At 37.7% G+C, this 13,578-nt stretch overlaps 1 protein-coding gene across 7 annotated transcripts in view; it reads right to left on the reverse strand.

Moving 5' to 3' along the window:
• Window positions 1–7,771: 7,771 nt before the first annotated feature.
• The window catches only part of PRKACB (protein kinase cAMP-activated catalytic subunit beta), a 155,036-nt gene continuing 149,229 nt past the window's right edge, over window positions 7,772–13,578 (reverse strand). For all 7 annotated transcript variants that reach the window (XM_043460853.1, XM_043460850.1, XM_043460855.1 and 4 more), the window contains one exon: window positions 7,772–11,059. In XM_043460853.1, coding sequence (XP_043316788.1) covers window positions 10,934–11,059 — 126 coding nt within the window. In that variant the 3' untranslated portion in view covers window positions 7,772–10,933. The remainder of the gene's footprint in view (window positions 11,060–13,578) is intronic.

The following is a 13,578-nucleotide window of genomic DNA, read 5'->3' on the forward strand; positions in this document are numbered from 1 at the left end:
CTTCAGCAGTGTGTAGATTACTATGTAATGATCTTCTGTTCCTCTCCTCAGTGGAGATATATATATATATATTTTAATGAAAGTTTTTCTTTATTTAGGTATATTTATGTTGCACAATATTTTATAAGTTATAGATGTCCAACATAGTGATTCCCAGTTTTAAAGGTAATACTTCATGTATTGTTATAAAATATTGTGTGTTTTAAAATATGTCCTTAAGGCATTTATTTTGTACATAATAGTTTGTACCTCTCCCCTACATTGTCCCCTTCCCTCTTGCCACTGGTAAACACTACGTTTGTTCTCTATAACCACGAGTCTGTTTCTTTTTTGTTATATTCACTGCGCTGTCGTAGATTCCATGTAAGCATGCTGTGTTAAGTCACTTCAGGGGTGTTCTACTTTGTGTGACCCCATGGACTGCAGCCCTCCAGGCTCCTCTGCCCATGAGGATTCTCCAGGCAAGAATACTGGAGTGGGTTGCCATGCTCTCCTCCAGGGGATCTTCCCAGCCAAGGGATCTAACTCATGTCTCCTGTGTCTCCTGCATTGCGGGCAGATTCCTTACCTGCTGAACCATTGAAGAAGCCCTTTTGTATTACAGTTTTTTTTTTTTTTTTTTCTGGATACACACCCAGGAGTAGAATGGCTAGACCATGTGGCAGCCTTGCTTTTAGTTTTTTGAGGAACGCCCACACTGTTTTTCATGGTGGCTGCACCAGTTTAGATTCCTGCAAACTGTGTGTGAGGGTTCCCTTTTCTCCACGCCCCCTCCAGCATTTGTTGTTTGTAGACTGTTTGAGGTTAGCCATTCTGACTGGTATGAGGTGATACTTCATTTTGGTTCTGATTTGTATTTCTCTAATAATTTGTGATATTGAGCATCTTTTCTTGTGCCTGTATCTGTATGCCTTCTTTGGAAAAATGTCTATTTAGGTCCTTTGCCCATTTTTGATTGGGTTGTTTGTTTTTTTAATGTGGCCTAAGGCTGCATACTCTCTGCTGACCCTAGTGGGCAATAAAACTCCATCGGCCGTCCTAGAGCTTCAGGCTAGTCTAATGTTCCCATGAGCCACCCTGACTTTAGCTTCTTCTCATACCAGGTTTTGAGCTTCCTCTTTTTTTCTAGCACCGTGTTGTTTCCTTTATTTATTTATTTTTTTTTGAAATTGTCTCTAGTTTTACATTTCTGAGGTTCATCCACATTAAGGTTTATAGCTCTAGTTTATTCATTTTATCTCCTGTATAGAACTCAACCCTGTGGAGTTATGTCTATTTATTTGTTCATTCTCATTTTGGTGGATACTTAGATTATTTTCAAATTTTTGCTGTTACAAGTGATGTTGCAATGATTTTTTAAATACATACCTCCTACGGGACAAATGAGTTTCTCTAGGCTCTATTGTATGAGTGAAACTGGGGCTCACAGAGCACATGTATGGGCAATTTTACTAGATTTTTCTGGGTTTGCTTTCCAAAATGGTTGACTAGTTCATATCTCCAATGGCAGTGTAAGAGAATTTTGATTGCTCCACATCTTTGCTACAATTATATGTTAAGCTTTCTAGTTTTTGCCCAACTGATATGCATGTGATAGTCTTACTGTGGTTTTAGCCATTACATTTTTAACACTTTATGACGGTATGCCTGCTACATGTATCTTTTCCTGCATAAGAAATTACCCCAAAATTTAGCCTCTTAAAGCAACCCGCTTACTAAGTACAGATGTTTCATGGGTCACAAATTCAAACAGATAAGAGCAGAAATGGTTTGTCTAGCCATTAAGATGTCTGGGGCATTAACTGGGAATATTATACAGCTGGAAGCATCTCCAGAGAGGGGCTGGTGCCACCTGAAAGCGTCTTTACTGGGAAGGGACACAGACCTCGCTTCTCAATGGAAAGAATGTCAAAGAGTTTGTGACCATGTTTAGAACAGCTGTTACCCAACACAGGTGCTGTTTGGTCATTTTCTCTAAAATAACAGTCAGTTAACAGGGTGTAGTTTGTTTAAATAATACTTTATGTGTTATTGTTAAATTTCATGTTTTTAGAAAGATATTAATAGAAATATATCATAGAAAGATATTAATGTTTCCAAAAAGTTTATTGAAGGATAAAAATAGTGATGAAAATAACAACATAAGTACTTTACTTTGTGTTACTTTTAATATCTTAAATGGTGAAGTAGATTTCAGTGAGAATATTAATTGTGAATCTGTGTATTGGAACAAGTAGATCTTTGAGTTTGATGGTTTCCTAAATTATAATTGTGGCAAAGCTGTGGGACAATCAAAATGAGAAGAGGGAAGACTCATATATCTCTGAAAATAGAATTTTGTGGGATTGGTCAGTCCTTTGCCCCTAGCCAGTGATGTTGTTTACTAGGATAATTTCTTAAGTGGTATGGTACCAGTGAAGTTTTTATACCTCTCATTCTGGTAGACCTATAAAGTTTTTCCACAATGCACAATAATTATTTTCCATACAAATTTTTTGTTTTTTGTTGGTGAAGGTGTAGAACAGATTTTAGTGAATATCAGCTTTTTTTCCCTTTCTGACCCACACATCTTTCTTCTGAGATCTACACCTCCCCCAACCCATGTAATTCTAGTGAGGCTGTTGTCCTGTATATCCCCTTACTTGGGCACAGAGGTAGGTTCTGACCCAGGCAGGATCACTAGTCCCATTCAGGTATTGACATAATTCACGAGAGACCTTCTCCTTCATCAAGAACTATGAACTCTTCTGAAAGCACAAGCCTAGAGTGCTGGTGGTTTTATTTTCTGCTGCATGGAAAGTGTCTCCTGAAACTGAAGTCAATTCTGAGGGAAGCAGGGTTAAGACGTGGAGTGAGAGAGAGGCGAGTTGCAATGATATATAGTTTGATCTTATATTGTGACAAAAACCCACCCTTGGACTTCCTGGTTCTGTGAGTCCACTGCTTCCCTTTTCTGTTGAAGCTACTTTGCATTGAGTGGTCTGTCACGTGCTGAGAGAGCCTTGACTAGTATCAATTCCCAAAGTATAAAAGCAAGATTCAGTCTTCCCCCTTATAGCAAAAATTGTACTAAGCATACTAAATTAAGAATTGTGCAAAATCAGCCCCAAATAAATGACAAGTATGTATGGAGGGAAAGCAAGAGAAAAAAATTGGTGGCATACTATCTAGAACAATGTAGGTAAAGCCACTGACAAGAGATTTTACATTGGGCTTTCGGTGTTGAATTGTATGGGAAGGAAAAAGGTTCAGCAACCTTTTCATTTATCCCAGAGAAGAAAACTTTTATTTGGTTAGTGAATGTTTTCTTAGCCACAGTATAGATAGAAATGAGGTTATCTGCAGATCAGTAAGTGACAAAGAAGAACATTGCTACTTGAATGAAAAAGGCTTTTTTCCTAGATGCTGGTAACCATGTTTATTCATGGAGAATGTTCTGCACTTGACTATGTGTTTCTTGACTTTGACAGTTATTGCAGAAAATAGTGAAAAATTTAATAACGGAGCTTGCGGTCACTAAGTATGAGTTTTTAGCATACTGTATGAAGAAACGGGCATCAAAGACAAGAGTTTTTTCTCCACATGACAATGATGTTGGCTGTTAAAAGGAAGGGTGCTCCTTGGCTTGGGAAATGAGGAATGAGATGAAGACATTTCTTCATGACAATGATACTGCTGGTGATGCCATTTCAGTGACATCAGATGGCTTGCTCAAAAGTATTATTTTCAGTCCTGAAAGGAATGGATCAGGATTTCTCAAGAAAGCTGAACTCTGATGGAACTGGCTTAATTGCTAGGAGTTAGTGTCATAATATTTGAATTTTTAAAATGGATAAAGATATTAATGCTCTGACATGGGGCATGCTATTTTTGAAGAATTACTCCATCATTATAAAGAATGCAAGCAATTCAGTGAAGTGCAAAGGAGAAGTTATAAAATCACCCCAGATTCCACACCATTAGTACCATGCTAGGCTTTCCTCTATGTGCGAACAGAAATAGAAGCCTAGAGACACACTGAGGTACTAGCTAGATAGCACTTATTTAATAAAAATTATATCATACTTTTTAATAGAACATCTCCAATTTAATTTTACTTATATTATAAAATCCAATTTAGTAGAAGAAACTGAAATGAAAATAAATGTTATTGGATTCAACACAAGAAGTTGAAGTAAAAATGAAAGCTGCTGATAAATGTTCTTTCCCCACAAAATAATTATGAAATTATAAAAAGAATCATTGAGAAGTTAGAGTCATTATCTTATATTACCACATGCACTAGTTTTAGACAATTAGTTGACTTCCTGCCGTAAAAGATAAGGAAATGACCAGTCTTACTTCCTTTTCCTACCTTCCAATTTTGTTAGCTATCTTTTTCTAATTTTGCTAAGGTTTAAAGCATTTACATCTGGTTCTGTAACTTTAATTCCCATTCTTGTGTGTGTGGTTAGTATGACAAATGGATTCAGTGTTCACCATGGGTTTTGTATCTCTGCTTCCTCATTACTGAGTTCTTTTTCAAAGACCTAGTTGGATGTGAAGGGGCCATAGGTTTTCTTTTAATTACTCAAAGAGACTTACCTTGTGCCTTTAAATTAAATGCAACTTGATTGGGTGTACTACTCTTGGCTCACATTGCCTTTCACTTAGAACTTCATACCATTGCTGTCTTTTGGCACCAAGTAATACTAAGGAGACATCTGAGATAGCCAGATTCTGCCATCACCTTGAGGGTCTTAATTTTATGCATAAAAATTTTAATCCTTGTAGTTCAAAACCTTCACTGGACTATGGTTTGGTGTTGAAAGCTGTGTGTCAATTTTTCCTGGAAAGATATTTTTTTAACACACTATTTCATCTATAGTTTCTTAATTCAAGGATGCCAATTGTGGATTATCTTTGTTCACAGTGTCCATGACCACCTGTGAATTTTAATATCATTTACATTTAGTATCATTATCTCACTGTAATAGAAATCTTACCTATTAGTACATCTGTGGCTTTATCCCCCACTTACCACTGTGTATTTTCATCTTTTCTGTCTGTGGAGATGTTTGAGTGCAATCTATTAATGTATCTTCAAAGATATTTGAAAATGTATTCTATCATTTATATGTGGAAAGTAAGCAATTATTTATAAGCTGGAAAAGGCAAGGAAACCTAGAGCCTCTAGAAAGGAATACAAGCTTGCCAATGTTTTGATTTTTCATCTAGAGACTCACTTCATATGTCAGCTGTAAGATAATAAATTTGTGTTGTTTTAAATCATGAATTTTGTGGTAATTTGTTACAGGAGCCAAGGACAAACTAACATGTTAAAGTAATCACTGGTTGTGAGTATTACTACCCCATCAATAATCAGACAATGAACCAACTGGGTTTCTCTCACCAGCTCTTTATCCCCATCCCACTTTCCTTTTGGCTGTTGCATTAACATCAGCATTAAGAGATAAGCAAAGAGGAGAGTGAAAAAGTTGACTTAAAACTCAACACTCAGAAAACTAAGATCATGGCACCTGGTCCTATCACTTGATGAGATGGGAAACAATGGAAACAGTGACAGACTTTATTTTCTTGGCCTCCAAAATCACTGTGGATAGTGACTGCAGCCATGAACTTAAAAGACGCTTGCTCCTTGGAAGAAAAGCTATGACAAACCTGGATAGTGTATGAAAAAGCAGAGACATTACTTTGATGACATAGGTCCGTTAGTCAAAGCTATGGTTTTTCCAGTCATGTATGGATGTGAGTTGGACTATAAAGAAAGCTTTGCACTGAAGAATTGATGCTTTTGAACTGTGGTGTTGGAAAAGACTCTTGAGAGTCCCTTGGACTGCAAGGAGATCCAACGAGTCCATCCTAAAGGAAATCAGTCCAGAATATTCATTGGAAGGACTGATGCTGAAGCTGAAACTCCAATACTTTAGTCACCTAATGCGAAGAACTGACTCAGAAAAGACCCTGATGCTGGGAAAGATTGAAGGTGGGAGAAGGGGACGACAGAGGATGAGAGGGTTGGATGGCATCACAAACTCAATGGACAGAAGTTTGAGTAAACTCCGGGAGTTGGTGATGGACAGGGAGGCCTGGCATGCTGCAGTCCTGGGGTTGCAGAGTCAGATATGACTGAGCGACTGAACTGAAATACTCTAAACTCAATGAGTCTGGTGTGTTCAACTTTATGTTGTATCATCAAGAGGATAGTTTGATGCCAAGGGTAAGTCAGACCAGGAGTTAGTCATGGTTTCAGACACCACCCTCACTCTCACTACCTACTGTTTCCTGCTAATATCCTAGGGAAGAATAGAAACAAGCAGCAGGTGAACTGAGGTCTGTGACCAGTGTTTGTTTTTTTCTTTTTCTTTTTGGTGTATAGTGAGTCTTGATGTTATTTAGTCACTCAGCTGTGTCTGACTCCTTGCGACCCCATGGACTGTAGCCTGCCAGGCTCCTCTGTCCATGGGATTCTCCAGGCTAGAATACTGGAGTGGGTTGCCATTTCCTTCTCCACAGGATCTTCCCAACCCAGAAATTGAACTTGCTTCGTGGCGTCTCCTGCATTGCAGATGGCTTCTTTACCACTGAGCCATGGGGGAAGCCAGTATTAGCCAAGTATAAAGCATTATGAAGGGAGATGACTGGAAGCCATTCACCATGGGAGTACACTCATTGGGTATACTCATTTGTTAGGACTGCTTTTACAAAGTACTACAGACTGGGTGGTTAAACAACAGAAATTTATTGCCTCACATTCTTGGAGGCCAGAAGTCCAAGACCAAGGTGCAGCAGGGTTGGCTTCTTCTGAGGCCTTTCTCTCTGACTTGTAGATGGTCCTCTTCCTCTTATGTTCTCACATGGTCTTCCCTCAGTTGGTGTGTTCTCTCTGTCCTAACCTCCTCTCATAAAGACACAGTCTTATTGGATTAGGGTCCAACCATATGACCTAATTTTACCTTAATTATCCCTATAAAGGGCGTACCTTCAAATACGATATTCTGAGGTACTGTGGGTTAGGACTTCAGCATAGAATTCTGGTAGGACACAATTCAGCCCTTATCAGAAGGCATATAGAAAATGTTCAGCAAAGCTAAACTGAAAGTATTTAACTTCACATCCAATATTTGTAAGAGAAAAGTTGAGGGAATTTCAAATGATGATAGTTCTGGAGTGAAGATATGCTCAGATCTTTAGAACCAGTTACATACAGAAATGAGGAAACTAGAATTTACACAAGCTTAACAATGATAAAATGAAGAAGTCACTGGTTATAAAATGCATCAATGTTTATAAACTTTTGTAGTAACAAAACAAAAAATGATAAGTTATTAATTACCTAAAAAGGTATTTCTTGAGGTAAATGACAACTATAGTAATACACATTAATCAACCTGGCTAAAACCAGAAGAGGTAATGGTGAAGCTCAAAAACACCTCCAAAGGAAAAAAAAAAATTCATAGTTCACTATTACAAAGTAAGGATGAGGGCTCTTCTAGTGTTAATCTTTAAAACATGAATATTTTCAAACATTATTTTATAAGTAATTTAGACTAATAGTATCAGGAAAAAGTAGAAACACTTTAGAGACTATGGAATAAATCTAGCAGTTTCTCAGTAAACACCCAGTTAGAATAGGCTAGTAGCCATTTGACCCTCTATTGCTCTGTTCTCACCCAAATACATAAGAACTAGGAATCCATAAGCATCTGAAGTATACACAGAAAATAAATCAGGAAATAAGGGTACTAAATAGAATCCAAGACTCAAATTGTTTTATCCTTTCAAGATACTTTAATTTTGCAGTTATTAATTAAAAAACACAGTTGTTTTCAGCATTTCCTAGCTACAGGAGTGCATAGGAAATTCCATTCTAAATAAAGAAGTAATTAATGAAATAACAACACACCTTAACATTTTACATTGATAGGTTACAGTTTACAAGGTGCTTTCACATACATTATTTCATTTGATTCTTCAACAAGCAGAAAAAACAGTAGGAAAGAAAAATGATTTTTTTAGGTTTACAATGAGTATTTTCAGGCCAATGGGCACTCACCACAGGAACGTATCAGAACAAGACAGCAATGCCCACAAGCCACAATATCATTTTGGTAGGCTGACAGTTTGATATCAATTAGATATTTAGCATCAGTGAAGGAGGAAGGAATCAGAACAGAGATGAGGTTCTCATGATATTCAAAGAACTGTAAGAACACTGTAAGAATTAAGGAGAAGAAAGATGCCCTAGAATATCGCCTTACTGAGACTTATTTCAAAGCATGTTATCCCCTCAGAATGTCAAATAAAAAGAGTCTCATCACAACATGGGGAAGTTAGAAGGGACCTTAGAAACTGCCTAATGGAACTCGTCCATTTCACAGATATGAGAACTGAGGCCAAGATCACTGCTGATAGTGACAGACAAGGCTTGACACTCAGGTGCCTTGACTTCAGTCTATGGCTCCTTTCCCGACAATGTCATCTCCTTATTATTTCTTCTGTTTCAAATAACGTAATCTGAGATTAAATACTGATTCATTCCACTTATTTCTTATTCAAGTTTTTTTATCTTATTTTTGGCTAAATTGTGGCTGAAACTGGGAGTTTTATATAATTCCAAGATATTCTATTCAGTGTATTTGAGTGGTTGGAAATAGACTCCCTTGATGGATTGGGACAAAGCTTGCTGATGTCCTTCAAATGGGAAGTTAAATGGAATGACTAAATAGCCCTCGAAGCCAATGCATGCCTATGGGTCATCCACCCAGGCAGATTTTATAGCAAATTGTGCCAGGCAGTAGTAATTTCATGATTTTCTTTTTTCTTTTAATTTTTTAGAATTCATAGAAATCTTTTTAATTACTGAAAACTAAAAATGTAGTAATCAAATTGTCACCCCTATGATTTACCTAAATTATTATGTACTAATTTTACAATAATATACAACATAGGTACCATAGCATTTATAGCATACATATTGAATACATGATCAGCATGTTCTTGGGTCTAAATGAAATACAAAAAACCTAAAATATTTTATACAAATGATGTTTCAGATTTATTAACATGATATATTGTTACATAAAATTTGCTACAGCAAAGTATTTCATATTTTCCTTGCACATTTTAAATATAAGTGGACCAACAAATCAGTATCAGCCTTAAGTGACATGACCATGCAGAAACACTTGACAACCAAAAGATGCACAGACTGACGCAGAGAACATCTCAGAGAGATTTCTTCAGCATCTTCAAAGGTCTCACAAAGGTGTGGTACACAGGAAAATAAGTAGAATCAGTGACCTACCTGCACCGATAATGAAGCTGAGTGTTTATATACATTAAGATCAGTTTGATTAAACACAACTCATCTTATATGCATGTAAATTGATCATAAAAATGAACACAGTTTATTTTCAACAATTTTGGTGTGTTGTTTTAAGATAGGTCACTGACACACAGAAATAAAACCAGGCAAGAAATTTAAAAGCAAAGGAAAAAAATATTAAAAAATTGAGTTAAGCCATGGATTCTCAACAAACAGTGAACGAAATGGACAAAAGTGTTTGAAATTTCCACGTGATAGCAATGTTATTAAGTCAGCTGGCAAAAAAAAAAAAAAGTATATTAAAAAAACAAGTACTAAAATTGTATTTGCATGATCATAATTCCATTTACTGAAAGAAGCTAGAAATGATGACATATCTAAAAATACCACACCTCAAAATTAAAATACAGTTGTGGCAGTTTTATAAACTTTGTCCCCTTTCCTCATTGCTGAGGTGCAGGACGGAAGCTGAAGTTGCAGCAGTGCCTCCATCTCAGGCTGACACATACAGTTTACCAGCATAATCACCTGGCAACAACTTTTGTTCTTAACTGTGACAAAACAAAGCAAAGCAAACAAACCAAATACCTCTACACAAAAGCGCCTCTACGTCGTTTACAAGAGTCAAGCCATTTGTTTGACTTAGATGAGTATTTGTTCACATCAATGTTCTTTTTAGTTCATTTCTCTTCCTTTAAAAAGTTTATAATGGGGACTTTTTGAGAAACTTAAAAATTTGTCTTTTTCATTAGTCATGTTCTATTAAAATACTGTCTAAAATCCTTATGGAAAGTTAAAGTTTATAAATCTTAGAACTCTACTCTTGATACCTACATAAATGCTGGTACCAAGTGAGAGAATCTGGATGATTACGATCCATGTTATTAGCTTTTCCTGCAAATGAGACACAATTGTCACACTGCACAGGTTGGTCACTTATTTACTCAAGGGGAGGATGACAGAAAAGGCAGTGAAGTGAGACAGAGCTTCTGATCTGTATGAATCCAAACTGCTGGGTCTAGCTACTCTGCATTAGTGAGTTCTAGGAAAGTTAATGTTTTATTTGTGTAAATATCCTCAGTGAAAAGACATTCTAGCTTTAAAAACTGTCCAGCGTTTTGGCAACAACTGAGTATGAGCTATTCAAAGTAAAAATAATTATTAGAAAGCATATCCTCAAGCAACTGACCAACACAAATATTGGTTAAGAGTTACTAAAAGCAACATTTATCCTTCCCTTCCAAAGTCACATAGCCATAACACTGCCCATTTGAAACACCAAGAAAATAAAATGAGCACTATTTGCAGAAAAATTAATGGAAATGAAACAGGACGGAATGGATGTGGAAGAAGAGAAGAATGACGAACCAAAGGGAAGCGGGAGGTTGTCTAGTTCTGTGTTACGGCACAGACAATGCTTGCTTAGCGGTGCCTTGTTACAGAGGTGGATGCAGAGTGCACACATGGATGACGGGAACAGAGACCTCACTCAGTCGCTGGAATGAAGGAACTCGGTAACTGCTTTGACAAGGACGGTCTCGGCTCTGCCTTATCTCTTAACAGAGTGCAAAGACTGAGTGTGAGCTCCCATGTCATCTTGTTGCTCTAAAATTCACAAAATTCTTTCCCACATTTTTCTGTTATAGAGACACGGATATCTTCTTCTTCATAGTCATCAAAGTTGCTGGTATCTCCAGAGCCTCTGAACTTTGGTATGAATGGAGCTTCAACCTGTAATTGAGAAACAGAGAAAACAAGAGTGATATTATGATTTATTTTAAGAAATATATATTTGGTCTTAGTGTCAGTTCCTGGTACAAAGCTCCTAAAGCCTTTGGATCTCTTGAGTTGAGCATGGCAAATGTGTCTTTTGTTATGTTAATGAGATGTCTTTGGGAAAGCCCATAGGTAACTTAAGCAGGGTGGCTGGTTGCCAGGGTACCCAACACTGTGATTAGAAGGTTGGAAACTTCAGTTCACTACCTGACCTGGGGAAGAAGCACATCAAGGCTGTATGTTGTCACCCTGCTTATTTAACTTATGCAGAGTACATCATGCAAAATGCCAGGCTGGATGAAGCATAAGCTGGAATCAAGATTGCTGGGAGAAATATCAACAACTTCAGATATGCAGATGACACCACCCTTATGGAAGAAAATGAAGAGGAACTAAGAAGCCTCTTGATGAAGATGAAAGAGGAGAGTGAAAAAGCTGGCTTAAAACTCAACATTCAGGAAACTAAGACCGTGGCATCTGGTCCCGTCACTTCATGGCAAGTAGACGGGGAAACAATGGAAACAGTGACAGACTTTATTTTCTTGGGCTTCAAAATCACTGTGGATGCTGACCGCAGCCATGAAATTAAAAGATGCTTGCTCCCTGGAAGAAAAGCTATGACAAACCTGGATAGCATATGAAAAAGCAGAGACATTACTTTGATGACATAGGTCTGTCTAGTCAAAGCTATGGTTTTTCCAGTAGTCATGTATTGATGTGAGAGCTGGACCATAAAGAAGGCTGAGTGCTTGAAGAACTGATGCTTTCAAACTGTGGTGCTGGAGAAGGCTCTTGAGAGTCCCTTGGACAGCAAGGAGATCAAACCAGTTAATCCTAGAGGAAATCAACCCTGAATATTCATTGGAAGGACTGATGCTGATTGCAGTCCTTGGGGTTGTAAAGAGTCGGACACGACTGGGCGACTAATACCACAATCTGATCTCAGAGGGAAGAGGGGCTGGAGACTGAGTTCAATCAGACTCCCCTGGTGGCTCAGTGCTCAACAATTTGTCTGCCAATACATGAGACACAGGAGACACCGGTTCGATCCCTGGGTTGAAAGGATCCACTGGAGGAGGAAATGGCAACCTCTTCCAGTGTTCTTGCCTGGGAAATCTCATGGACAGAGGAGTCTGGAGGGTTATAGTCTTTGGGGTCGCCAAGAGTCAGACATGACTGAGCAACTGAACACTCACACCAAGTGGCAGTAATTGAGTCAATCATGCCTATATAATGAGGCCTTCATGAAACCCCAAAAGGAAAGAGTTTGGGTTTTGGAGAGCTGGGGTGGTGAATCAGTGGGGATTTGGGGAGAATGGCATGCCTGGAGAGAGCAGGAAACTAGGACCCTCTTTCTATACACCTTGCCCTAGGCCTCTCTTCCATCTGGCTATTCTTGAGTTACACCATTTATAATAAACTGGTCAATCCAGTAAGCAACTTTCCTCAGTTCTGTGAGCCAGTTTAGCAAGTTAATCGAACCCCAAGGTTTTGGGGGAATCTTGATCTATAGCTTGTTAGTCAGAAGCACAAACTGGACTTGCAGTTGGTATCTCCAGACAGGAAGTGTCAGAAGTGAGTTACTTGCTCGGTTGCATCGAAAAAGAGGAAAAAGAAATGCCTGAGAATTTCCAAACACTAAGGAAAATAAATTCTTATTATTACTAATGCAGTGGCAATCTTTAAATGCCTTTAAGTCCCTAAATGATAACAACATTAAAAGAAGAAACAAACTATAGGTTTGCTATTAATCTCAACATCTTCATTCAAAGTATGGTACAGGCCAACAAACGAGATTTCACTGCTGCCATCAAAATGCTGGTAATTAAGGTTACAAAAGATGAGATGGTTGGATGGCATCACCGACTTGATGGACGTGAGTTTGAGCAAGCTCTGGGAGTTGGTGATGGACAGGGAGGCTTGGCATGTTGCAGTTTATGGGGTTGCAAAGAGTTGGACACGATTGAGCAACTGAACTGAACTGAAAGTTACAGAACTCCAGCTTTCCTTTATCAGTTTATTTCTGAAGTCTATTTTTCTGTCCTCCTTTCCTTAATTCCTTCCTCTCTAGGTTATTTTTTTTTTATTCCCAAGATTATTTTGTTTAAAATATCTGGCTATCAAGACTTTCTGGGAAATTTGAAAAAAAAAGTCTTTTAGAATTACAAAATTGTTAAATTCTGAACATTTTTTCAGTCCAGAGCTGTTTCTAATATTTATACCAGTGATTTCCAACGAGTTTTGATTAATATGCCTTTACTAAAACATCTTTGAGTATATATCACCAATAAATGTAGTTTTTTATTTATAAATAATTTACACACATGGCTAAATTATTACAAGATACACACAAACAAGACATCTAAAAAAATAAGGTAAAAAATAAGTAGGAATGGGAAGTCTAACTGGTTGCCTTGTGTGCCCTGTATGGGGGCCTGCAGGTCTGCACCACACAGAACAATGAGCTAGGCAGA

This window comes from Cervus canadensis, chromosome 2 (assembly GCF_019320065.1).
Source record: "Cervus canadensis isolate Bull #8, Minnesota chromosome 2, ASM1932006v1, whole genome shotgun sequence".
NCBI classification, from domain to species: Eukaryota; Metazoa; Chordata; class Mammalia; order Artiodactyla; family Cervidae; genus Cervus; species Cervus canadensis.